At 48.0% G+C, this 27742-nt stretch overlaps 1 protein-coding gene across 1 annotated transcript; it reads left to right on the top strand.

The window, feature by feature from the left end:
- The first annotated feature begins 98 nt into the window (after window positions 1–98).
- On the top strand, window positions 99–27507 carry RNF166 (ring finger protein 166). The gene is made up of 6 exons (XM_074968907.1): window positions 99–295; window positions 11929–12085; window positions 14593–14705; window positions 16531–16645; window positions 17614–17721; window positions 19755–27507. The coding sequence occupies exons 1-6, from the start codon at window positions 99–101 to the stop codon at window positions 19818–19820; spliced, it is 756 nt and encodes a 251-aa protein (XP_074825008.1). The 3' UTR covers window positions 19821–27507.
- The last annotated feature ends 235 nt before the right edge of the window (window positions 27508–27742 follow it).

The following is a 27742-nucleotide window of genomic DNA, read 5'->3' as shown; positions in this document are numbered from 1 at the left end:
AGGCGCAGCCCTACCCCCAGCGCTTCCGGCGCGCCCCTTCTGCGTCACCGCCCCGCGCCGCCCTCACGCGCGCGTGCGCGTCCCCCCGCCCCGCGCTCATGGCGGCCGCGATGTTCCGGAGCCTGTTGGTCTCCGCGGCCCAGCAGCGGCCTCAGGCCCCCGGCCCCGGCGGGGCCCCCCGGGAGCAGCCGCCGCCCGGCGCCCCCGCCCCCGACGCGCTGGAGGCGCAGTTCAGCTGCCCCATCTGCCTCGAGGTGTATCACCGGGCCGTGTGCATCGGGGGCTGCGGCCACACGTGAGCGCGGGGGGGTCCCGGGGGGGCGGCGGCGGGGGGCGCCTTGGGGCCGGACATGCGCATCCGAGTAGCGGGGCGGGGGTTAGGGAAGAAACCCCCCTGGAGCCCATAACCCGCCCCCCCCCACGGCTCAGCGCCTGCCCCCCCCACACCCCGTCTCTGGGGTACCCCGGGACCCCTCAGGCCCCCGTGCTGCACCGCAGGCCTGTGGCTACATCCCCTCCCTGCCCCCTTCCAGCCCCCCAAGCCGGGGCCTGGAGCCCCGCCCCCACCGGCCCCGCCCCGCGCGGCTTCCAGTCGGCGGGTCCTGGCCGTGGGTGGGGGTGTGATCCGCACTCCCCGGCCCTGCCCGGGCGGGACTCTCCCGGGGGCCGGGTTCGCCCCAGGGGCTCGCGCGCCATGGGGCGCTTTGTCTGGAGCGGAGCCACTGAATTCTCAGCTTTGCCTGGAGTCTGTTTGGGCGCGGGGTGATTGGCAGCTCCTTGTGTTGTGGTATCCGATCATCTAAGGGCTGAGTCACCCGGTTCCCTAAAACCGCCTTTCTGTGCACAGGTCTTATGACTAGATTCTCCCCGGAGCCAGAGGCAGTTGTAAATGTCAGAACATGCACTACTTGTTTTGATTGATTTTAACTCCGGAGCAAACAATACGTATACCGACGACGGTGGTGGCTTGCTTGTGTGGTATCGGCAGCATGCAAAGTGCTTTGCCGAAGAGCTCTGCCCTGACAAGCTTACAGTCTAATTGGGCAAGAGGTGAAGGAGGTGGGATGGGAAGTGACAGGAGGCAGCTTGAGGGGCAGGTGTCCCTAGCCTCTGTTTGCCAGAAGCTGGGAATAGGTGACAGGGAAAGGATCACTTGATGATGACCTGTTCTGTTCATTCCCTCTGAAGCACCTGGCATTGGCCACTGTCGGAAGACAGGATACTGGGCTAGATGGACCTTTGGTCTGACCCAGTATGATTGGTCTTATGTTCAGTGCTAGCAAATGTCCTATTCCATGGGTTTTGTTTTGATTTAGGGTACAGGTGGAGCAGCAAGGTTTAAAGGGCACCTGGAAGGAAGCATTTCGTAGACCGTCCCTTGATTTTCCCTTCTCTTTACAACCAGAAGTAGTTTCCAGGATATCTTGAAGATCTCCAATTTAAATACTGGCAATGCTGAATGAAACAGCGAAACTTACTGCCTCCTTCACCATCTTGGACTTTACCTCAATCTCCCCATATCACCTCCTCGATGTAAATAGCTATGCCAGGGAGTGGGGCCCACCCTGATGGTATGGGTATTCCATAAGCTGCCACCCAGGTGTGACACTGATGGGCACTTCAGCAATGTGTGTGAGGGCAGAACAGAGCACTGCATAGTAAAATGGCAGCTGGAGTGAAAGGAATGTCTGCTAATGACAACACCAGCAGAAACTGTGGAGTCTTGTAGTGCCCTGTGCTTGCATCCGTCTCGAAAGCTTATGCTCAGATAAATTTGTTAGTCTCTAAGGTGCCACAAGTACTTCTTTTTTTTGTGTGTGGATACAGACGAACACGGCTGCTACTCTGAAACCTGTGCTTGTATAGTTATCTGTGAATCTAAGAGGCTAATAGGGAAACCCCACAAAGGACAGGTCCCTCCTTGGCAAAACAAGTTAAGAGAGAGCCTCACTTGTTGATCAAGAACATTACACTCATCGGGAAAGGGAGGACTGCTGGAGGAGATGGGGTACAAACCCCCGGTTACAGGGTCACTCAGAGTAGCAGACAGATGACTAGGTGGTTCTGTTCATGTAAAATACACTCCTGCTGGTAGATGAATGTAGCTTGGTGGTTTGAGTTCACCAGCAGTGGAAAAACTTGCAGCTGATGAGCTTTGCCCTGCAGTTTCAGGGAGTGCCGTGTCTGGTGCTGCATTTTCAGACTGAGCATCCCTTGAGGGTGGATGGGAGGCTAACTGTTTGGGGGACTGCAAATGGCAGGGCCAGACCAGCTGACAACTCACACCATAGGAGAGAGAATTCTGTATAGTGGTGGTGTGTGAAAGACTGTTAAATCAAACAGGGAAGACAGGCACCTTTGACTATTTCCAAATTCTTAAATCTAAGCCATGTTCCCCTGGAGTAGTAAACAGCAAGAGTCGGGGTCGGGGCTGCGCATCCCACGGGGGAGGGGAGCGCTGCCGCCAAGTGCCAGACTCCTCAGCAGGCTGATGGGGCCCAAAGCTCTTCTTGAACTTCCTTCAGAGCCTGAAAAATGTCCAGTTTCTCCAAATCACGGACTGCAGTTTAAAATCGCCCCTTCTGTGTTGGACCAATGACAACCATGGCAGGTTCTGGGTTGGTCTGCAGGCCTCGGCCTCCAGCCATTGTTCACCTTTGCTGTTGATGAGCCAGACAGGATCAGCAATTCCAAGAATCAGTTCAGAACGTAGCTTTCTCAACAGAGCAGAGTGGAGGGACCGTGCAGTTCATGCTCCTACATCAAAACAAGCTGGCCAGTCCAATTTTAGGCCTCCCTCTGTCCCAGTAGCATTCCTTTTATTGATTGAGCTTCAGTGGTCAGCACTGTGCCAATGGATAAGTAGACAACACCGGACCCAACAAGCTTGCCATCTACTGGAAACAAAGCTGTTCTGGTACCTAGCCTTGCAATGGTGACTCCTGCTGGAGTCCTGCTCCTTTTGTTCTGGTCATCTTTGGGTCACTGGGGTGGATTTGGCCTGCCTGCAGTACTGTCTCGGTAATGATTGAGCATGATATGGAGGGCAGCCATGTCTGTCACTGTGCCTATCCCTCCTGTAGACACAGTGGTGTATGCACCAACTACAGGTAGGAATCTTGCAGGGGACAATGTTGGAAAGCTTTGCTGTGAAGAGGAGAGGGATGTCATCCCTGCATCGGGGTCAAAATGGAAGGAAGGAATGGGTGGGGGCTAGGTCCCCATGAAGGAGTAGGCGGGAATGAGGCTGCGGGTGAGCAGAGCTTTGAAGGTCCTATGCTTACACTTGGTGGGGAATGGTAGAGGAAAGGTGGTAGAGAGTCTGCACAGGTGGTTGGAGACATGATGAAGATTGCTAGCAGCATCTGGAGGGAGAAGCAGGGAGACCTGAGAGCAGATTACAGGAGTTAAGGAGAGGTGGAGGGCTTTAGATCTTGTCTTCACTAGGAAAAAGTTGTGGGAGCTAAAACTTGAGCCTGAGAGACAGAGCTGTCAGTAGTGATGGCCAAGGCAGCGTTGGGGAGGGATGTGGAGAAGCTGTGGGTTTATTTGACCAAAGTGCCTTTGAGTCGGTGACCAAACTGTTTAACCTGATACCTCACCCTGCCTGTCCAATAGGCTGGACTCTTGGTGAGCTGCCTGTGCTAACAGACCCTAAGAGGATCCTGTGGTCCTTCCTTCTGTGCAATATGCTGCATTGGAAGCTGCTGAGGAGAGGAGTCTGGGTGGAAGGCAGGTTCGCTGGTGGCTCCCTGCTTTTGTTCAGGAGCAGGGTAGTGACCATGTGAACTCTGCCTCCCAGCAGGAGCTGCTTGTACATATCTATTACCCTGTCCTCATGCCACTGATCCAGAGAGACTGGCAGGAAGTGCAGCTTTTGGGGACACCGTCTGCCTTTAATGTGTGAGAGAGTCCATCTTTGCACCAAGCTGGGGGGTGTCGTTGAGGACTCTCATGCCAGTGACAGGAAACTAAGCAAGTGGCATGAGGTGGGTGTGGGAACTGGCATGTACCACAGTGCTCTGCATTATCATTTGCTTGTGTTACCATCATGCTTGCAGGCCTCAACTGAGGCAAGGCCTTAGTGTGCTGTGTAAACATGTAGTGAGACACAGTCCCTGCCATGAAGAGCTTAGCGAAGTAGTCAAGACAGGCAAAGTCTAGGAGAATGCAAAATGGGGCCGATAGTATTTCTTAATAGGGAACTGCGACAAGGAGATGAAGCAACTTGCCTGGAGTTGCACAGGGAGCACATGATGGAGCCACATTTTGTTTTGACATTTTCAAAATGAAAAATTCTGGTTGTCTGGTTCAATATGACATTTTGATTAGAAATTTCAACTAATTAAAGTAGGACAGGATAGAGAAGAAAGGTAAAGTCAAAACAAGATGTTCTAATGACCTGAAACGACGACAAAATCCATGTTTTAGTGCAGAAGTTTGAGATGGGGGGGGGGGGGGATTTCCAACTCTCAGGTATTCATGGGACCAATAAAACATTTTCCCACCTAGCTCTAAATTGAAACATCCAACACCACTCCAAGAGTTAGTCGTGGGCGGCAAGACGGTGTTGGGTAAACTCCACTCTGCGTTGTTGGGGAGCAGACAATGAACCAATTGCATGTTGACCTTAAAGAATTATGGATTAATTGCGGATTCTGTTTGTCTATTTCAGAGCTGTTGAGCATGTCTTGGGTGAGCGAGGGAGGGAGCGGGTTCTTAATATAGCTGTCTGGAAACTTTCCATGCTGAAACTATAGCTTCCAGTTTATTTTCAGCAGGGATCCCAGCTCATCTTTACAGATGTCTACACTTTTCCCTTTGCTCAAGATAAAAAGTTACGGCCAACTAGCAGTTCCGCTCTGGACAAATCAGTTCACGGTGGAAAGACTGGTGCACTACCAAGAGAGATTTGCCGTTTGCCCTTTTTGTCTCCCCCACTCACCCATAGCCCTGTTTCCAGTAGAAAAGTTTATTTCCTAGAATTTCCTCTCCAGCACTTGATTTAAGGTCCCTGTTTCTGCAGCCATAATAACTTTGAACGGTGATCCCCAGCCTAATCTCAATGTGTCCTGGCCTATTACTTCCCTCCCATGAAGCCCTAAATGGCTTGTTTTTGAAAATCATTGCATGAGCATCTACAGTGAAAGCACATTACTTGGTCTTGCTGCCTCGCGTGGGTCTCTGGATCACTGGTCTAATGCTTCCTGCCCTTCATCTGGGGTTCATAGCAGAGCACTTTTTCCCAGCTTGCATTTTGTGCATGGGTACGCATGGAGATCAATTAGATCTTATTCATGTGACGCTGTGTAGTGCAGCATGGAGTCTGCAAAGGGCAACAGGCTCCTGTCTGCTTTCTGGCACGTACTCCCCGAACGCTCTTCCTCATCACTACATGTCTACAGACAGGCCTGACATTAGAGGTGGTGCAACCGTCGTTCACTCTCACTGAAGAAATGTTGTTGGGGATATTCCCAACATCCCTTCGGCCTGTCCCAGGCTGGCTGCCCTGCCAGCAAGGTGTGGCTGGCTGCGATAGGTTCTAATAGTGTTGCTCAGCCCCAGAGAGTGGTCACTCCTCTCCAGCATTTGAAGTCTGGACATTTCTAAATTGGTATGTGGAGATTTAACCCTGCAGCTACCATGGAAAGGCAGTCACATTGGTAGGTCCTCACTTGCACTTGTAAGTGTAACCCTGGGGCACAGGTGAATTCCTGGATGGACAGTATCATGAGCAGAAGCAGACCTAACTTTGGCCTCTGTTAGTGTCCAGGTACTCTGTTGGTTTAAAGGAGCAGTGTGACAAGAATGTCACTTGCACGCCTTCTGTTGTCTGGTTAGCTGAACACCTCTGTTTACCTCTATGGCTCGTATCACCACAGTATGTCAGCTGGCAGCTCAGTTGTACAAACAGCCTGGAACAAACCAACCTCACTTACTGTGTCAATGAAGGAGATGTTTTCCTTAATGAAGGACCAGATGGTAGAAGGGTGTCCCCTTCCCCAAGGGCCAAGTCCATTGACTGTCACACTCCTAATTCCTGCAGGCTTGGGAACCAAGGATCAGGAGCTGACTTTGCCCCAGACAGCATCACTAGCTCTCGGCACCAGCCTGTGCATGTGATCTGAAACCGCGTTAATTCTCAGCGATGCTTCCCAGTGAGGCTGTAGCCGGAGAGCTAGCATAAGATATCTTTCTGTGAGAGGCCATGGGGGGGAAAATGCAAAGCCAGACCTTGTTGCACAGCCTGAACTTCTTAACCACATTGGGTTGGCCCCTGTAGGTGCTACGTTGGCTGCAGCCTGACACGTGATCACTGGCTACTGGGGAGGAAATCTGCCTTCCTGTTGGGGAGGAAACCTGAGCGTGTTTGTTCTGTTGTGGTCATGCATGCAATGGGCACGTTCCGCTCTGTATAAGTCCCTCACTTGGAAACCCCGCCCGCAAGCTATCTGTTCTGGACACATCCAGATCCTTCTCTTTGGACCCTTAGCCATTGCAGCCTGGCTGGGTGCTCTGGTAGCTCTGTCTCTGGAGGTACTTGTAGAAGTCTCTGTATGTATAGAGCATCCATTTTCAGATGGTAGGGAGAAGCTGCTGGAGAAGGCAGATTGGTCAGTAGGTTCAGTAGCCCTGTGACTAGTTTGGGGAATTCAGGAAAGTGTCTAGACTGTGCAGGAGGGAGGTGGCAAACTAGAACAGGAGAGTAGTGGCCAGGAGGAACAAGTAGGTGAAAGTCTCACGTCTCTGCTCCAGCTGGCCTATGAGCCCCCCACATGCCCCCATAAAGCAGAGTGGGGTGGCTACATGAGGCCTGCAACTCAGATGCACAGTGTGTTGCTTTTGAAACAGGAGTCCGGAGTTGCTGATTTCTGTGTATTAGTAGTGCATTGATGTGCACGGGAGAAGTTCAGCCTATTGGACCTATGTGCTGGATCTACTTGGAGGAATCGTTTCCATGCCCCTAGATCTCATAGATGTTACTAGATCCTTGGTGGCTAACAAAAAGCTCCTACCAGCTTCCTAAAGTCTGAGGAGAAACCAGTTCAGTTGATCTGTGTGGGATCAATTCCTGCGTTACTATACTGAGGGACCCCCAAGCAGGCAGTAGGCAGGGCTTCCTATGAGTAGGTATGTGAGGGGGCATGTGGGGGGAAACCAAAATGCCACGGGGCCCTTTCATAGACTTTAAGGTCAGAAGGGACCATTATGATCGTCCAGTCTGACCTGCACAATGCAGGCCACAGAATCTCACCCACCCACTCCTGTAACAAACCTCTAACCTATATCTGAGCTATTGAAGTCCTCAAATTGTGGTTTAAAGACTTCGAGGTGCAGAGAATCCTTCAGCAAGTGACTCATGCCCCACGCTGCAGAGGAAGGTGAAAAATCCCCAGGGCCTCTGCCAATCTGCCCTGGAGGAAAATTGCTTCCTGACCCCAAATATGGTGATCAGCTAAACTATGAGCATGTGGGCAAGACTCACCAGCCAGACACCCAGGAAAGAATTCTCTGTAGTGACTCAGATCCCACCCCATCTAACATCCCATCACAGGCCATTGGGCATATCTACCGCTAATAGTTGAAGATCAATTAATTGCCAAAATTAGGCTATCCCATCATATTATCCCTTCCATAAACTTATCAAGCTTAGTCTTGAAGCCAGATATGTCTTTTGCCCCCACTGCTTCCCTTGGAAGGTTGTTTCAGAACTTCACTCCTCTGATGGTTTGAAACCTTCATCTAATTTCAAGTTTAAACTTCCTGATGGCCAGTTTATATCCAGTTGTTCTTGTATCAACATTGATACTGAGCTTAAATAATTCTTCTCCCTCTGTGGTATTTATCCCTCTGATATATTTATAGAGAGCAATCATATCTCCCCTTAGCCTTCTTATGGTTAGGCTAAACAAGCCAAGCTCCTTGAGTCTCCTTTCATGAGACAGGTTTTCCATTCCTCGGATCATCCTAGTAACCCTTCTCTGTACCTGTTCCAGTTTGAATTCATCTTTCTTAAACATGGGAGACCAGAACTGCACACAGTGTTCCAGATGAGGTCTCACCAGTGCCTTGTATAACGGAACTAACACCTCCTTATCTCTACTGGAAATACCTCGCCTGATGCATCCCAAGACCGCATTAGCTTTTTTCACAGCCATATCACATTGGCAGCTTCTAGTCATCCTGTGATCAACCAATACTCCAGGATCCTTGTCCCCCTCTGTTACTTCCAAGTGATGCGTTCCCAGTTTATAACAAAAATTCTTATTAATCCTTAAATGCATGACCTCACACTTTTCACTATTAACTTTCATCCTATTACTATTACTCCAGTTTACAAGGTCATCCAGATCTTCCTGTATGATAGCCCGGTCGTCTCTGTATTGGCAATACGTCCCAGCTTCGTGTCATCCGCAGACTTTATTAGCATATTCCCACTTTTTGTGCCAAGGTCAGTAATAAAAAGATTAAATAAGATTGGTCCCAAAACTGATCCCTTAGGAACTCCACTAGTAACCTCCTTCCAGCCTGACAGTTCACCTTTCAGTGTGACCCGCTGTAGTCTCCCCTTTAACCAGTTCCTTATCCACCTTTCACTTCTCACATTGATCCCCGTCTTTTCCAATTTAGCTAAGAGTTCCGCATGTGGAACCGTATCAGATGCCTTACTGAAATCGAGGTAAATTAGATCCACTGCGTTTCCTTTGTTTAAAAAATCTCCTTCTTTGAGAAGGTAACAGATCAGGTTGGTTTGACACGATCAACCTTTTGTAAAACCATGTTGTATTTTGTCCCAATTACCATTGACCTCAATGTCCTTAATTACTTTCTCCTTCAAAATTTTTTTCCAAGACCTTGCATGCTACAGATGTCAAACTAACAGGCCTGTAGTTACCCGGATCACTTTTTTTTCCTTTCTTAAGACTAGGAACTATGTTAGCAATTCTCCAGTCATACGGTACAACCCCTGAGATTCATTAAAATTTTTTGCTAATGGGCGTGCAATTTCATCTGTCAGTTCCTTTAATGTTCTTGGATGAAGATTATCTGGGCCCCCCGATTTAGTCCCATTAAGATGTTCAAGTTTGGCTTCTACCTCGGATGTGGTAATAGCTACTTCCATATCCTCCTTCCCATTTGTCGTCCTACCATTATCCCTAAGCTCCTCATTAGCCTCATTAAAGACTGAGGCAAAGTATTTGTTTAGATATTGGGCCATGCCTAGATTATCGTTAACCTCCACTCCATCCTCAGTGTTTAGCAGTCCCACTTCTTCTTTCTTTGTTTTCTTCTTATTTATATGGCTATAGAACCTTTTACTATTGGTTTTAATTCCCTTTGCAAGGTCCAACTCTACATGGCGTTTGGCCTTTCTCACTTTATTCCTACATGTTCTGTCCTCAATAAGGTAGCTTTCCTTGCTGATCCCTCCCATCTTCCACTCCTTGTAGGCTTTCTGCTTTATCACCTCTCTAAGGTGCTTGCTCATCCAGCTTGGTCTACAACTCCTGCTTATGAATTTTTTCCCCTTTCTTGGGATGCAGGCTTCTGATAGTTTCTGAAACTTTGACTTGAAGTAATTCCAGGCCTCCTCCGCCTTTAGGTCCACAAGTTCTTCAGTCCAATCCACTTCCCTAACTAATTTCTTTCATTTTTTAAAGTTAGCTCTTTTGAAATCAAAAACCCTAGTCACAGATCTATTTTTGTTTATCCTTCCATTTAGTTTGAACTGAATTAGCTCATGATCGCTTGAACCAAGCTTGTCCTCTATAACCATTTCTTCTATAAGGTCCTCACTACTCATCAAAACCAAATCTAAAATGGCATCCCCTCTTGTTGGTTCAGCAACAACTTAATGAAGGAATCCATCAGCTATCGCATCCAGGAAAATCTGAGCCCTATTAGTATTACTAGCACTTGTCCTCTAGTCTATATCTGGGAAGTTAGTCTCCCATGATCACACAATTCCCATTAGTATTTACTTCATTAAAAACATTAAAGAGGTCTCTATCCATATCCAGATTGGACCCCGGCGGTCTATAGCACACCCCAAGTACTATCCCAGGGCGGGCTCTAGTAGCTTTCTTCCCCAGTGTGATTTTTGCCCAGATAGACTCTGTCTTATCTATTCCATCGCTTCTTATTTCTTTACAGTCTACCTCATCATTGATATACAATGCTACTCCACCACCTTTGCCTTTATTTCTGTCTTCCCTAAACAGCACATACCCTTCAATACCTGTAGTCCAGTCATGACTACTGTTCCACCATGTTTCTGTTATCCCTAGAATATCTGATTTCACTTCCTGCACCAGTAGCTCTAGTTCCTCCATTTTGTTACCTAGTCTCCTCACATTAGTGTACAAACATCTTAATTTTTGCTGTTTGGCCTCCCTCACATTCTTTACCCAATTAGGCACAGACATTCTACCACCAGTATCACCTATTAGACTGGTATGAACACTACGCCTTCCTCCTGATGTCCATTCTCCTACCCACGACCGTATCCTTTCTTACTTCGTTTTCTTCCCTCTCGATGTTAAAATCCGGTGTGGAGATTACCTGGACATCTCCCAACCATCTCCCCTAGATTCCTAGTTTAAAGCTCTCTTGATCAGTTGTGCCATCCTAGAAGTCTATTTCCCTCCTTACTCAGGTGAAGTCTGTCCCAGGAGAACAGTCCTCTGTCCATGAATGCCTCCCAGTGGCCATACATCCCAAAGCACTCCTTGTAGCACCACTGCCTGAGCCATCTGTTGAGCATCATAATCTTGTCACATCTTTGTTGCCCTTCTCTAGGAACAGGCAGAATCCCACTGAAGATCACCTGAGCCTCGATTTCCTTAAGCGTCTTCCCCAGCCTGGCATAGTCTCCCCTGATACGTTCCAGCGAGAATCTAGCCATATCATTTGTTCCCACATGAAGGACAGTCAGTGGATTCTTTCCTGCTCCCGTTAGGATCCTCTTCAGCCTCAGGTTCACATCCCGTATCTTAGCAGACAGCACACCCTTCTGTTCTCTGGATCAGCTCTGGTTACAGGCCTGCCTATCCTTCTCAGTAAGGAGTCCCCAATCACGTAGACCTGCCTTTTCCTGGCGATGGTGCGATTCTCCAGTCTATCCCCTGTTCCCTCTGGCTGCAAGTCCTCTCGATTCCTATTGTCCCTTGCAATCCTCTGCAACCCATCCCAAATCCTCCTGGGGCTCATATTTGGTGGTGTTATCTCCATTGACTCTTGCCCTCTTCCTATAGGACTAGCTGCTCTTCTCTTCTTCATTGCCCTCTCACCTTCAGTGACCATCTGCTGTGACCCTTCTTCATTTTCTAACTCCGCAAACCTGTTGTTGAGCTCTGTTTCTCCTTCACTAGTCTCTTTTCCTCTGCCTGGTTCTCTTAGTCACATGCTTCCACTGTCCACTTTCCTCACCCAGCAGTATCCCCTCAGAGTTCTTTGGTCTTGCTTCCACCTGCAAGTCTGAGCTTTTCTCTTCAGCCTCCTCATCTCTTTGCTCCATCATCTGCTCGAATCCCCTTCTAAACTCGACCAGAGTTTCCACCTGCATCTCCAATCCTCGGATCTTTTCTTCCATCAGCTCTATCAGGTGGCACTTCACACAGACAAAACTCTTTTCAGGTACCCCCTCCAGGATCATGTACATGCCACAGCTTCCACATCCAGTCATCTTCATTGTGTCTTCCACTGCCTGGGTCACTACCACTGCTGCCTCTGTGTCTGTCCTCGCCTTCCCACCTAAGTCCTGTTAGTCTTCTCCGCCAACAAAATATCTTCTCCTCCAACGGAACTCCCTCTCAAACTCCCCTGTTTACAGCTCTGTTTGCTGGCTCCTGTGCTGATGCAGCTGTCTGGGCTGTGATAAATAACGGTTCTCCTCTGAACAACTTAATGGTTTTGTTTCTCCTCCAGATTTTGCGGGGAATGTTTGCAACCATGTCTCCAAGTGCCGTCTCCTCTGTGTCCACTCTGCCGCATGCCCTTTGACCCCAAAAAGGTGGAGAAGGCCTCCAATGTGGAAAAGCAGTTGTCCTCCTACAAGGCTCCCTGCAGAGGGTGCAGTAAGAAGGTAATCCATCTGAGCGGGTCCAGTTGTGACTCCCCCATAACTGGTATTGTGGGGGCAGGACAGGTATGGATGACACCCCGTGTGGCCCATTGTGCTAGTCAAGGTTTTGTCTGTGCTCAGATGAATGTTGGTTTATGTCTGAGCTCAGTGTCTCTTTCGGGAGTTACTTCCTGCGTCCCCAAAGATTGTGAATGGGAGGCAAGTGGGATGCTCCACTACCAGGCATGTGGCTTGGAACCTCAGGGCAGCACAACAAACGGGGTGCCCGACCACTATAAGAAAACCTGACCTTTGCTCCAGTTGGGGAGGCAGTCAAATAGCAGGAAGGGCGGCCTTGTACTCTAAGCATGAGAGTGGGAGTCAGGAGAGCTGGGTTCTGTTCCTAGCTCTGTTACAGAGTCATGGTGTCTCCTTGAGTCAGTCACTTACCCTCTCTCTGCCTCGGTTTCCCATCTGGACAATGGGGATAATGCTTCCTACATCAGAGGTGCTGAGGCTTAACTTGGGAATGTTTATGAAGTATTAGCGATGCTCTCTTGCAGGCCAAAGTCAATATTTTATTACGTGGATGCATCTTTTAAAAAGGGAACCTGGGCCCTTTTCTCCCTCTGTTACTTAACCCTTTCTACAAGACAAACGTTGTCTGTTTTCTACTAAAATGCATCCTTTCCCTGTAATGATCATCTCCCCACTCCCTGTATTTGGAATCAGCACCGTTCCATGCCTAGTTCTTGTTAGGGAGTTTACTGCTGGCTGAGCAACGGTGCACACCTGACGTGGGAGTGTTAATTCCTCAGCACCAGTGCATATTACAGTGGCAAGGTTGCGCCGCTGTAGTTAAGGTTGTGTCAAGACTTCTGTTTAAAGGTTGAACTTCCTAAGTCCTCTGAAATGGACATGCTCAGTTGGGCGCCTTTGAAATTTGCTGTGCCTCAGGAGTGTGCAGGTGTGGCGAATGACCCCAATGTTTCCTTTTGTTCTTTGATGGTGTTCGATGGAATCCTGTGGGGGAGAGTGAATGGGTTGTAGAAGGAGGTGAAGAGCTTGTACATTTCAGTAACACTGGGGTTGGCAGAGTAATGGGGCCATTGTGTGTACTGGGCCATTGCTGAAAGAGGGCAGAGTTAAGATTGCGTGGGCCACCTTGACTGTGGATTTCCTGCTTTTCTAAATTTGAGATTTGCTCAACACAATGTTCTGCAAGGGGACGACGTACCAAGCAACCTTAACTCTGTGTTACCATAGTTTTTTGCCACTGAATTTAACATAGATGTTTAGACTCTAGAGAACACTCCTCACGAAGCAGATCAAATTCTGGAACCCAAAATACTTGCTACCATGCTTGGTAAAGCTCCAGCTGGTGGTTACACCCGAGGGATCTCCTGGTTGGCTGGCTGAGTTTCACATGCAGTGCTGCTCAACTTGAGAGCTTAGGTACGTGGCCTTTTGCGAAATCCTACGCTGTTGGTGCTTATGAACCCACAGGGCCGCTGCAGGAAGGGCTGTGAGATATCTGAGCTATGCTGACATGGCTGCCTTGTGCGAGGTGGTGCTGTGCTCAGATGAAACATCTCTGTGTCCTAACACCCTTTGGCAGACGACTAGTGCCATTATTAAAACGGTGGAGCCTTCCAGAGAGACTTGGGACGACATAAGAACAGAGGGGGACAGACCTCAAGTGGTACAGCCGGTGTTTCATCTCTTGTGTATTAGCAGCCTTACAGAGTGGGATGCTCTTCCCTTTAGAGCTGGTGAAAGAAGTTTGATTGACCGCCCTCAAGATCACAGCAGAGAGTAGGTCTGACTAGGGCATTGTCCTGCCATCATGCCTCAGCCCTGCCTTGAAGGGACCACCTGTGGGGTAATCCAGACCTGGGTGCCTCTGAGACTGGCAGTAAAGTTGTTCATTTGTGGTGGCTTTGTGATGTGGATACCTGTCACCTAGGGGACTGAGACCCTTTCCCTCTGCTGCTCCAACACCTCACTTGCTGTCAAGTGAATAACTCCATAACTCTCTGTGTACCTTTGAGCCTGGCATTTCTGTTCCTTGTTGAGAACTTGACTCTAAGGTTTGGGTTGCCTTGAAGGGCAAGAGCTCTACCATGACTTGCTTTGGTCTTATGAAAAGGAAATGGGCTTTCTTAGCAGTATCTGGGATCAGCTAGACTAATCCACCCCACTCCCCCAAAATCCTGCATCTCCTCACTGTAGCTGGTTGGCTGATTGTTTTAGTTGGCTATAATGAGACATGCTTTGGCCCAAGAATTCCACATTGGTGCAGATTGATGTGCAATAATCCTAGTTGTCTCCTGTATTCCGACGCCTGTCAGAAAGGGTTTGGGGAGGCTGCTTTCTCGAACATACTGGTTTGCTTGCGAGTGTGGCACCTGCCTTGATTTCTTCTTTCTAGAGAAATGCATCCCTTGCTCCATGGAGTTTTCAGAGATTTTCCTGGTTCTTCAATAGTCTTTTTTTTTCTTTTTCCCTCCCTCTATTTGTCTTTCTAGGTGACCCTAGCGAAGATGAGATCCCACGTTTCATCCTGCGCTAAGGTTCAAGAGCAGATGGCCAACTGCCCAAAGTTCGTTCCAGTGGTTCCAACTTCTCAGCCCATTCCTAGGTATTAAAATACCAAATTCAGCTACTTCACATGAGAATCCTCCCATTTCGTTTTTGTAACAAATTGCTATTTAAACAGTGCCACAAGATGAACCAGAAACTGTCAGGTCAAATCTGGCCTTGAATTTTAGAGGGATTTCCAAATAGGCTTTTCCAAAACCTGATCCAACACAAATGTCTACGTGATTTAAAAAAAAAATCCAGTGGAAAAGCTTTTTCTTAAACAAATAAGACTCCCCTGCACCATTTGCAGCTCTAACATTGTGCAGCATTGCTCTAGTGCATGAGAACCTGCGGGAAAAGACTAGAAACTGCCTGAAAGCAAAAAGGAAATTGACTAATCTGTTGTTTTGCCAGCTGGGAGAGATGCAGAAAGTAAACTGCATAGCTGGTAAAATAGGTAAGCTAGACTTCAAAAACTCTTTGAACTTGATTCTGCTATCACTGATGTTGACCTGAATTTTATGGGTTATTTGTTATGGCTCACCACTGATCGCATCTGACCAGAAGATTTATAGGTTCTTGTCCAATTCAGACTGCAGGGTCTGAGAACTCAGAGAGTTCTATATCTGGAGAGGACTCTCGGGTGCTTGGCACAAACCCTTACACTGAGGACAATACCAAATTGATAAAAACTTTATTGAGATTAACAAAAGAATAATAAATGCTATGAAATTTATGACTGCAAAACAGTAAAAGAATTCCAAAACTCCATTCCTATTATATGTATCTTAACCTAACGTAATCTCACCCTTCCTTGAGGACCCGGTAATAGGAGGTGAAGGACCAGCCTTCCTCCTGGCATGCCTGATAACACGATGGTTCTGGCTTCCCCAATAGTTAGGAGTGCTGAGTAGTATACTATACTACACAAGCTGAGCTGATAGCATGATAAAAGATAGAATGACAAGGTAGATAAAAATATAGTCTGTAGAATATAGGAGAACAAAGAAAAGAAAGAGCTAAAGCCTAAAAGAGCTCCCTATGATATCCTTACAAGGTATCTTCTAGGATCCTGACACTTTGCAATTCAGGCCCAACCTACTATACCCAAATCTTATTTCTGTACCCTAAGAAATTAATGGGTACTCATAATCCACTAACCTATAGGGTAAGACACTTACTCTCTACATATTATCTCACTCCAAAAACTGCCAACCTAGGCTCTCTTGGCGACCCTGTGGTGTACCCTGCAGTTACCAACCGGTTGCAGACACTGGATAAACCCATTCAGTGTTGTGTGTAGTTCCTCCCTTTGGTTCCCCAAAGTTCATGGACCATTGCTGTCTGTACCAAAGGTTGCCAGCTTTTATGCTGACTTACTCTTAACTGATTATACTTTTAGCGGATCTTACCGGATACAGGCCAGTAGGCTTCTTGCATTTCAGCAAAACTTATTCTATGTATAATTATTAGGAAACACATATCATATGCCTCAACACATCCTAATTTCATAGGAATTAATACTGATAAAATATAAGAATGAAATGGATTAATTCAGAAAGAGAAACATATTATTTGATTCGGGTGGCTGAATTAGTAGGATATAATAGCTAGCAAAATAATCCTGTGGGTACACTGACTGTGGTGTAAATATGGAGTAAGTCCACTGAAGCCACTGGAGGTGCATCAGCATGTGATCAAAATCTTTGCCTTCAGTCTAAGGTGGTGTTTGGTGCCAGTGGTGAGGAAGTGACTCATGGTGTATCAGATCCTTTGGAGTCTGCTGGGGTCAGCTTGTCTCTGTGAAGCCAGTTCTGTTTTCACCTGTCCTCTTCCCTGTTGGCCTCTGTTGTGTTGAATTCTTGACTGCTGTTTCTTTTTAGCAATATTCCGAACCGTTCCACTTTTGTCTGCCCTTATTGTGGAGCCCGGAACCTGGACCAGCAAGAGCTGGTCAAGCACTGCATGGAGAACCACCGCAATGACCCCAACAAAGTGGTGAGCTTTCCTCGGGCAGACTGGCGAGTATTTGGCACCGTGGCTCTGATTTCCATGTCTGGCTCTTTGCTCATGAACTTCTTACTGGGCAGAGAATGGGAGCAGGGTAACCTCCAGTGAATTGGAAGTCTCTGCGTATTTTAATTAATCCCTTGTTCAAAGTCAACAGGCGCACACATCTGCTTCTGGGCATAAAGTACTATCCGCATTTCTAACTCATTTAATCTTTGTTAAATCTCTTTGACAGGCAGACACAGGGCTGGATCTATTAGCTTTGCTCGAGGTGCATTGCAGAGCAAGAACTGGGTTAAGCCTAGATTTCAGTGCTGTCTCCCTAACTCTAATGGTTTTGCTTTGCCACTCACTTTCCACTACAATAGGCTGTGACTTTTAAGGCCTCTTGTGCTTCTGAGACGGGAGCTTCTTCTGTGTCCCTAAATGCATTGTGCCTTTAAGCTCACAGAGGGATCACAGCTTTTTGGCAGGGAACCCTCTGCATTTAATTGATTATATTTCCTGTGTCCCATTCTGGTCCTGAGCCTATTGCGCTCAACACCCATCAATGCTAAAAGGGACCATCTCCAGATTGAAAATACCTCTTTAACCCACTAGAGCATCCCCGAGGGTGCTCAGCATTCTGTCTGTCGCTTTCATGCACCATTCCCACAGTTGCATATTCCCACAGTTGTGGGAAATGTGTGAGCATGCATAATGTCTAAGCAGTCTCAAAAATCTGCCATTTGAGTCTGGAGGCTTCCAGCACTAACCAACATGCCTAGCTCTCCAGCTTGGGTAGATGCACGGTGTTTCCTGAAGAGGGTGTTTGCAGAAATTGCCTCTGACTGATAGAAGTTAAAAGGGAAAAGTAGTCCTGCTAGTGTTTGGGCTGTGGGTGGCAGGCAGCAGTTTCAAGAACTGCACCACATTGCTGGTCTCATGACTTCCCTTTCCTCCCCTGTATGTTCTAGGTGTGCCCAGTCTGTTCAGCGATGCCCTGGGGGGATCCCAGCTACAAGAGCGCCAACTTCCTGCAGCATCTCCTACACAGGCACAAGTTCTCCTATGACACCTTTGTGGTGGGTACTGCTGCAAATCAAAGTTCAAGTCGCTTAGGGCCCTGGCCTGTTCCCACTGACGACATTCCAGCCCTTAATCAGCTGGCGTTGGCTTCACATGTGGCTGGCCCATATGAGAAATGAGAGCGCCACTTTTGTGTGCAATTATTGCACAGTTTTCATGCTGAGCTATCAGTTACTGGCATCTTTTAGTGGGGGAACAGAAGGGGAAAGGTTTTCTTCTGTATTGCAGGTATCTGTCCCAACCAGCTAAGTGGCCTTGAAATAACTTCTGCCGTTTTAGATAAAATCACATCTATACTGAGACAAAATAGCATGTCGGAATGGTGAAGCAAGACTCTGCAATAGGCTGTGGCAAGAACCTGTGCTGAATAGTAGGAAGTTCCCCTCCTAGCAGGACACAGGAGGGTTGGGGGGAGGGGTCCTGTCTGAAGGCTGAGCTTTGTTTCTGTGGCCTGCACTTCTGGGAGACAGCTGTATGTTGCTTGTGCTGCCATCTCCGGGTCATCCACTTTAGTATTATCGTCATTGCGGTAGTACCTTGAGGCCGTTGGGAGGGATCTGGGGCCACGGAGCTAGGACCTGGAGATGCATGCCATGAAAGAGATCCCTGCCCCCAAGATCTGACAGTCCGAGTGGTGAACTTCGCCAGGTTGTGATCAGTGAGGCCAAGCAGGGGAGTTCGGAAAGGAAGAGTATTTAAGCTTTCTATCATCTCCTGTGTCCCATTTAAACACACTGGGAAATGAGCAAGAGAAGTGTCACTGAAAACCTGCTAGGGCTACAAAATTCCAGCCAAATGTGCTGTCAAGTTCATATCCGCCTCTATGTGCAGGCTGAATCTCACCTGAGCGTGACACATTTTAATGAAGAAGGTTTTTGAGAGAGGTAAAGCCACTAATTCAGGAGCTGGGCTGCATTTGGCAGGCTCCATGCTGCCTTTTGGCACGCAGCGCGAGCTCCCTTCGCAGTCTGCACTGGGGACTTGAGAGAAGTGAGCCGGTGGTAATTCTGTAGGAGTAGTCACTGTTCCAGACAGCTTCAGGAAGATCTCCATCCGTGAGAGGCTGGCCAGGCCTGGCATCTCACCAGAAGTAAAGATCCAAGATGTGGCCATAAGCAAATACCTGTGTTGTACAAACAGCTATGGGGCTTGTGGCCAAAAGGAGCGTTGTACAACACTGGACTGGCTGAGTCCAGCCCCTCACTCTGAGACCGGCTCTTGCACAGCGGCGTTGGAATTTGAGCTCCAGAGACCATTCAGAAATACAGAACATGCACAGCGTGCATGTGTGCCATGTCCTTCTCTGGTGTGGTGCGCAAATGAGAACTCTGGCAGATCTCCCTCACTGTTAATCTTTTGTGTGGGTGTGGGGTGGTACTCTCCCCTCGAAGGCTGCAGCCAGGGCAGTTCTGCTCCAGGGACCTTGTAGATAAACTCCTGTTTGTATCTGCCATTATCGTTTGGTAGATTAGATTCCAGAGTGACTGTTAACCTCAGAGGACAGATACTAAGCTTTGAAATATTTGCACGTCTCATCTTTCAAAGGATCCTCATGGTCATGTAGCTTGTGCCCAAATTTGGGTATTGAAAAAAAAAACGGTGGTGGTGATAGAAACCTTTTTTGACTTTGTAAATGAAACCTTTTCAAGTGGCAGCATCTTCCTGCTGCGTGTAGGCAAAACAGAGAGTGAAACTGAGGGTAGAACTGACCAGTTTATCTTCACTGTCCTTTTAAAATGCAAGAAATAAGCTTAGAAAAGTAAATTAATCTCCTGTTCTTCCCAGCCTGGCCTGTCTGAGGTGGCAGTAATTGCACAGGAGAGGTTTCTTGTAATCATGTGGCTGTTTTGACAGTGTCCATGATCCGAAAGGAAGGTCAATGTGAAGATTCTTTCCGCTTGGCATTCTGGTCCTTTCTTGGGAATGTCACAGGAGGTACGAGCACCCGGGCAGACAGCTCACTGATGCAGGGAGAGACGCGTTGACTCCTCGTCAGCCCCTCTGACCTGTTCACTCTTCTTGTTTCCAGGACTATAATATTGATGAAGAAGCTGCATTGCAGGCTGCATTGGCGCTCTCCCTCTCGGAGAACTGACGGCGACTGCTGAGCAGCGGTGTGGATCCTTTGCACAGGTCGCCTTTCCGCTAGGAGAGGTGTGACACTTGTTCATCCCGCTGCATCCCCTAGAGATTAGGCCGCCCATCTCTGTTTAAATCACACCTTGTTTAATAAGGTGGAATCTTTTGTTGCACAATGAAACGGTGAGCGAGCATGATCTGGTGAGAGTGACCCCTGCTGGATGGGAAGAGGCAAAGGTGACCTTACCAAATGTTTGTTTTTTCCAATTGGGCATTTCATATCCATATACGGAGTATATATCTATATCTATTTATTATTAGATGCTTTTTGGCACCGTTGCTCATATTTGTTGCAGTTAATGGGTACGTAAAACAATGATGCATTTTATGTAAAATGCCCTAGTTTTCACTTCTTCTCAGCAATGGGGTTTTGTTTTTGTTTTTTTAAAGCATTGAGCGTTTTTTAACCTCGTAAGAGTATTTATTGAGATGTTGGCCCTCCACCCTCCCGAGGGATGAGCAGTCTGTTGCTCAGCTCTGTTGCCACTGCTCAGGGAAGGCCAGAGGCAACGAAGTGCATTGGGCTAAATCTGGGCACGAACCTGCTGCGCTCAGAGACCGTGATGACAGGTCTATTAAAAAGAGCTAGGTAGAAATGGGAAGGAATCCTGAACTGTCCTGCCACTGGCATTCTTTCCCCTTGCTCATTTTGTACTGGCTTTTGTGATACTAGAGTTCTTGCATTTTTTCTACATTAATCGGTGTGAGACCTTTTCACGTTTTATAGAGCAAAAATCAAAACAGTTACTCTTCATATTGCAATATTTGTGTTTGACTAGGAACAATAGTATTTTTATGGAACCTTATTAAGAAAAATATTATATTTTTTAAACACATGCTGTGGATTCAAGAACTGGGGGGTAGGGTGGGGAACTGCTGGAACCTGGAATTGAGAGGGGGCTCTTTTCCATTCGCGCCCGAGCAACAGAAAGGTTGCATTGTTTTGTATTTATTTTTTGTGTTTACGGTTTTTTTGCTTTTGCTTCTCCCTCCCCCCTGCCCCCCCCCATGATGCTGATGTGCAGCATGGGAGGGCGGTACTCGGAGTTACTCACCAGGCATTAACCGGGGTATTGGTCAATGGATCAAATCCACTTCTGAAAGAAAATAAAAACTGTGAATTAGCTACAAGCTGTGTGTCTCCAAGATGCAAAGCCCTGTGAGTGGTTCAGCAGAGGCAGTGTTCTCTGGGGCAACAGTCCCATTAGCATTATCAAGGTGCAGGCCAGTTAGTGTCTCAACTCCAGGCTGTTCATTCGCTTCTGTTGGCATGGATGGGCTGTTTGGCTAGGATTGTGAGGGGGCTGATCTGGTCCTAGCTTGGCAGAGCTCAGTTCAGCAGTGGTCTGGTGTTTAAAAGTACATGCAGTACAGCATGACAAGCAGGCTGCCTTCCACTATTACTACTAACTTTAGGTCTCTTAAAGCTTTTGATTAATCTATGAGTTCTAATGTGTGTGAGTATGGCACTTATAGTGTGCAAATCCAGCCTTGGGCTGTGGCATGTAAACTGTAGTTAGGGACTCACTTAGATTCTAGTCACCTATGGAGAGGGAAACCAATGCTCTTCAGCAGCCATCCAGAGATTGAGTCTCCGTGATCCCGAGGCAAAGATTCAGGAGCTCACCTGGAGTGATACCAGTAGGATAATTTATAATAAATGTCATGCCCCAGATTATTTTTTCTGTTACAACTGTAATTTTACAGCATTAAACTTTATAAGGAGGTGACTGCAAAACTCTCCGTTGGTGTGGAGTTAAACCCAGCATCTGGTGCTGGCCCTGTCTGAGACGGGACACATGACTCAACAGGCCCTTGGTCTGAGGGCATGGCAGGTCCTGAAATCAGATAGAGCGAGATCTGTTTGTAACCGACCATTACGTACTGTGGGGTGGCTGAAACTTAGGCCTAGCTGCATGCATTCTTCCTGGGGGCCAGGAGGCTGTCTGGGCGTGCTCAGGTCCACGCTCTTGCTGTAGTGTAGAATCAGACCTGCTTAGTCCTCCAGCACTGTGAAGATCACTTCCTCGTTTGCTCCTCGGAGGGTGCAGGCACCTCTCTGGGAATAGGGAGGATTTGACCAAAGGTTTGGGCTGATCCTGTTTTTAAGGGAGTTGAAATTCATTTTGGAATAGTATGGCTAGCAATGCTGGGAAACGGAATGACTGCCATGGAGAGGGCACCCTGCTCCAGGGAGACGTGTGTATTCATTTAACTTGTCCAGCCAGCGTGGTTCGGAAGGAAGTGCTGGGAGTTTTGACAGTGCATTCCCTGTCTAGTTTCTGCTCAGGTCTGTGACTTAAAGGTCATTGGTGATGTTGCGTTGACTGTCGTTCAATGGGCCTGTGTAACACTGGTTTAATCCTTGTACTGACTTGAGGCCTGACGTTCCCCACCTTAGATGCCAAGCCTCAGACCAATGCTGCACACAGCCCCTTTCTTCCCAGCCAAGGAGAACTGGCCGCTTGTCACTGGCCAGTTCCCATCCTTAACTGGTCTCTGGGATCCCCATTGCTGGGTCCTCCTTTCTATAGGGACTGGACATCCTACTCTGCAGCACAAAACAAAGTTCCTGGTTGGTATCCACAAGCCCCTCTGTTGATGAGTTCTGGGGAAGAGCCCTGTGGGAGGCAGGGCAAAGTCCATCTAGGACCATTTCATTTCCCATCTGCTAAGAGACATACTGTAGCCTCCCTAGCTATAAACACAAAACGGGTAAATCACGTACAGTCCTGCTTAGCGAGCTGGAACCCAGCACCTGCCACTTCCAGGGACCTGGGAGCTTTTCTGCTCCAGTGCCCCGGGAGGGGAAGTCACGGTTAGGAACACAACCCAGCAATAGATAACTTGTCCACTCACAACCTGCTGTGAAATGTGAAGGGGCAGGATTCATCAGGTTCTGTGATTCTCTCATCCCATGGGTGTTTGGGTGACGCTGTACTTTCACGTTCAGGGTGTTTAAAGCCAGAAGAGGCCATTAGAACCTCTAGTCTGATCTATGTAACACAGGCCATTAAAGTTGTCCAAGCATGAGATGTTGTGTGGCTAGTGGCCATGTGTTGGCCTCTTGGAAGGGGACCTTTCCTCCATCCATCTGTTCCTGCTTTAGCTGTTTTGTTTTCTGGCTCTGTGCCTGGTTCCTGTCCCTTCCCATCACAGTTAAAATCAGCCTCGTCACTGGATCACTTTTTTGTTCTCTATTTGCTCTTTTATCCTGTGACCTTTGTTATTTGTCTCCTGACCTACCTTGAATCCTTCCATCTGCAGCAGTGCAGGAGGCTATCCTATAACCCCACCCCAGGGAAGGAGCCTTGCACCTTGCTAACCTTCCTGCTCTTGGTCTCCCAATATGGACACATTGTGCTACTAAAGTTCTTGGCTTATGGTGGTCTAATCTCAAGCACGCTGGCTGAAGGCCACCTGGTGCTGTGGGACCTTGTGGAGGGATCTCCTCGTTTTCTTAGGTGGGATCTCCAGCTCCAAACCCTTATTTATCACCCTTGGACCTTTGCCCTAGCACACACAGTTAACCCTTTCTCCAGAATAGCTGAGGGTCTCTGCTTGCCTCTGGTTTGCCCACTGTCTCCTTTTCCTTTTGTTGCAAAGCAGCTGCCACCTTCCCAACATGCTAGAACACCACCTACTTTGCACTGCGCTTTGATAGTCTGGGACCAATTGGCAGGCAGTAGCATTGGTACGTTCCCTCTGGGGGATGGGGTGCTCTGCTGAGTGAAAGCACTACTTCGCACTGGCGCCTGTGGACTCTCAGGGTGTGCATGGCAGCTAGCCAATCTCCTGGCATTTGGGAGCTGGCTTGTGCAGGCCTTCCTTTCAGCATTGCTCTGGCTGCGTGATACTCGCCATCTGGCACCACACTGTCGCTGCGAGCAGTTCCACGGCCGTGCCAAATTGTCTTGGGGGTGATAGTTTAAACATCTCAGTAGCCACTTCATTCCAGGCTGGAAGCTTAGTTTGTAAGTGGGTTACCTACCAACATAGCTGAATGCAACTGCCTACTGCAAACCCAGGGACTGATGGAAACTGCCCCCAAATCACTGCCTTTGAATGTAAGATGAGATCGGACTGGGAAACTCCCCAGTACGGTGCTGTTAACCTTGCTTGTTTTGCTTCACTTAGTTGGGATGGGTTAGGGAAGGAGGTTTTGTCGATCTAGCCTTAAAACCCAGCCATCTGCCAGCAGGCTGTTTGTCCTGGGTTTGAATCTGTACTGCTGCAGGGGCAACGTAAAGAGGGCAGCGGAAATATAATCCAGAGGGCTTTTCTTCTCAAATGAGCGCCTTCTACCTTTCGCAGACGTCAGATCTCATCTGTTCCCATTTCTCTTCCAGCAGCATTAAGCTGCAGAGCTTACGTACCTTTAAAGTATGTAAGCTTTAATAAACCTACCTAACTTTTCTACTCTTAATGTACTATATAGAATGGGGTCCAGTTTTGCACTGGCTTTCAAGGCATGGGGAGTGGGGAGGGTGTCTGAGTCTTGTCTTAATGTAAATTGTGTCTAACAGAAAATGGGAGTTTTGGCAGGAGAATTTTTTACTTATGGCTTGAGGCTGGATGTGCTTGATCTCTGTTCAAAGTGGTGGCGCAGGACTGTGAAACGCAAACCTCGTGCTGGGAACAGGAATGGCAATGAGTTGGCCAGTGTGATGAGGAAGAATCAGAACCCATAAACCTTGTTAACTTTCTCTAGCCCTGTCTCACCCCAACCTGCCAGCTGACAAATTGCCTTAACTTTTGTTCCTAGCATGGAGTTTGTTCCTATCTTTGTATTGTTCGCTGTCTTGTTATAACAAGCAGAATCCTCTAGGGGGAGCAACAATTACACACTTGCTAGGGGAAGCCTGTCTAGTGTATATCTCAAGTGCTGCATTTTGTCATTACCCTTGAGATGCCGTTGGAAAAAGCCCTGTGCTTTGGTGAAGCCATGCGCATCTTACAATGCAATGTGTAAATGTCTCTGGAATGTGTGCTGTCATGCAAGAAATATTCATGTGCTACCGTAGAAGTCTTGTTTGCCATAGGTTCAATTGCACTTGTGAGGCAGCAAGGATTAGTGGTTGGAGCAGGGAGCTGAAAGCCAAGACACTCGAGTCTGTCTCTACTACTCCACTCACTAGCTGGGTGACCTGGGGCAAGTCACTTAATCTTTGTGCCTCAGTTTCCCTACCTGAGCAATACCCACCTTAGGGATTATTTGGGGGTGATGCCCTCCTCGGTAAAGTGCTAGGGGATCCTCGTATGAACGGTGCTATAGAAATGGGAAATGTCACCTTTCAAAATCAGCTGAGTGTCAGTGAGCACAGTTCATTTTTCAGCTGTATAATTGTTCAGATCTCTTTACCTAAGCAATTTGGTGATGTTTGTAAATCATTCACTCTGTGCTCAAAATGGCTGTTCATTTCCAGCTGGCTAATCTGGACTTGCTAAATGAGGGAACTGTGCTGGAGCAAGGCTGTCTTTCAGTGCATGCTGGTATATTGCTGGTGTGCAATATACTCTATCTATATTTTCAGTGCAAATACACAGAGATGCTATCGAGTACACGAATGTCAATGGCATATCGCTCTCAGACCTGCAACGTACCGCGGCCTGCAAGAGAAAAGAGTTTTTTCATACGATACAGCTCTAGCAGCATCTCCATGGGTGACTTTGGGTTTATGTGGCACCTTCATACTCCAGGTGTCCTGAAGCTCTTTCCACTGGAGTGAGTGAAACATCGGCAGGTGCAGCAGCTGTTCTGCCCTCTGCAGTTGCCCAAATGTGGAGGGAGAATGCTGACCAGGGTTCTGGTGTTGTGGAAAAACTCTTTGAAGCAGATGGGGAGCAGCCGTCAGATATGGGCAGAAAGGCCCTTGATGGAATGTCTCAGCCAAAGGTTGCTAACGGGGCACATCAAGTCGCCATGTCGTGTTCAGCTGAAAGAGCAGCTGCCGCTTGGGAGAATATCCAGGGTGGGTGACTGTGAGGAACTCCCTGTGCAAGGACAGCGTGTGTCAGCTCGTACTCGGTGGATCAGCACAACGCTCAGGAGCCCAGCCCTTAAAAGGCCTATGTTTAAGTTCACTCATTCCCATTCTGGGTCCATCTTAACCTTTAAACACTGATCCGTACTGATCGGTTTGTTGTGAATGTCTTCGCTTCTCACCCTGCTCACCCAAAATCCAGGCAGGGGAGGGAGTGGGTTAGCGTTCATCAACCACACTGATGTAGGAGGTGGCTGCCTTCTAGTCCAGAAGCCATCCTCTCCCAGGATTGCTTCGTGTCCAACTGGGGCCTGAGAGAACTTTCAGCATTGGCTTTTGATGGGACTCAGGCTCTCTTGAAAATTTTGCTCTACATTCCTAGGTTGAAGAGCGCAATTTTGGGGCTTAACCAAGGTACTTCCCTGCACCCTGTTATCCGAGTTTTAGGCTCACACTCTTGTAATACAGGTTTTTTTCCACCTCAGTCTAAATAGTAACAGAAAATATTGCAATGCATGTTTGCTCCCGAGTGACTAGCTGTCCCTCCCCCACCCTTTCACCCGGAGGAACCTGCAGTCATCTGTACAACACATGAGCAAAGGGCAAACACTTAGCAGAGGCTGCTCTGAAGAGTTTCCTGAGTTGGGAGTTAGCCATGTGGGGCTGCTTGGGAGACATGAATAAAACCATAGGCCCCCTGGCTCACTGCGGATTTCTTCCTAGCCTGTGTCTGCACTTTTCCCCTGGGGACAGCTAACCGGATTTCCTGAAGATTATGGTACCTCCTTGCAATATATGCTCTCTCCAGGAAGAAAGGAGTTGATATACAACCTGGGAAGCGTCTGGGTTTCCTGTTTATGCCCGTCCAGTATCCGGATCACTGCCCCTGGCCTGTACTGTTGGGTCCCATGTATAAAGAGCTCATGCTGCTTTGTGGGCAAGTCTGTGCCACTTCTTAGCTCCTTCTGAAGGGGACTTTGCCCGGAAGGGGGGCAAGTGGTGGCACCCTGAGCGGGTTGCTGGCGAGGACCCCTTTCTGTGGTATAAATTATGAATGGCAGCATTTATTGGCCCAAGATTTGCACTGGAGGTGGGGAAGGGGAAGGTGCAACAGATGCTAGCAAGGCAGCATGGCTCTGTGGATAGACTTGTGGGGCTGGGAGTCGAGACCTGAGTTCCATCCCTAGCTCCTCCTGTATGATCTTCAACAAGCCACTTCTCTGTGCCTCAGTTTCCCCAGCTCTGTAGCAGGGGCAATGATACGTGCTTTTGTAAAGCACTTTAAGGCCTATGGATGAAAAGCCCCATATATGTGCTAAGTGGATATTTACTATGCTCCCTTTGCATCAGTTATGTGTAATAACGTAAACTAAAGGGGTTTACACTCAGAATTCCACGTGTCACAGCGAATCATCAGACTTCTTCCCCTTGAACTCCTGATTCTGCTCAAGGTTTGGGAATGTCGGGCCCACGGTTCTGGGTGTAGGCAGAGGAGTCCCCCATGTTGCGTGTTCTCTGTCAGGTTTGGCATTGGTGACGGTCATGCTGTTCAGTGTGGTGTTGTGACTATTTTGCATATGAATAGAACTTTTAACGAGACATACTGTTTTTTGAAGAAAAAAATCAATGATGTATTTGTAGCAAACCATTTTTCTCAATAAACGCAGTTTCATCCATTGGTGTCGGGCTGAAATCTCTTGAGAGCTTGGGACAAGTTGGGGTAACAGACAGTGTCAGCTCAAGGGAACAGAAAACACCCCCCCCATCCCACTCAGACCTTTGGTGGGTCTGTTTCCCCTCCCACACTCCTCATACTCCCACTTACCGTGTTTGAATCTCTTATTAACACGGTTATGTGCATGTCAAAGGGAGATGAGCACCCTCCAGTCTAAAT

Source organism: Natator depressus, chromosome 12 (assembly GCF_965152275.1).
Source record: "Natator depressus isolate rNatDep1 chromosome 12, rNatDep2.hap1, whole genome shotgun sequence".
Taxonomy (NCBI): Eukaryota; Metazoa; Chordata; order Testudines; family Cheloniidae; genus Natator; species Natator depressus.
Note: the sequence above shows the minus strand (reverse complement) of the source record. Positions and strands in the feature narration are given on the sequence as shown.

Coding starts and splice junctions, on each gene's coding strand:
- RNF166 (XM_074968907.1), top strand. CDS start 99: ATGGCGGCCGCGATGTTCCGGAGCCTGTTGGTCTCCGCGGCCCAGCAG. Junction 14,706..16,530: donor ACTTCTCAGCCCATTCCTAG/GTATTAAAATAC, acceptor GTTTCTTTTTAG/CAATATTCCGAACCGTTCCA. Junction 16,646..17,613: donor GCAATGACCCCAACAAAGTG/GTGAGCTTTCCT, acceptor TGTATGTTCTAG/GTGTGCCCAGTCTGTTCAGC.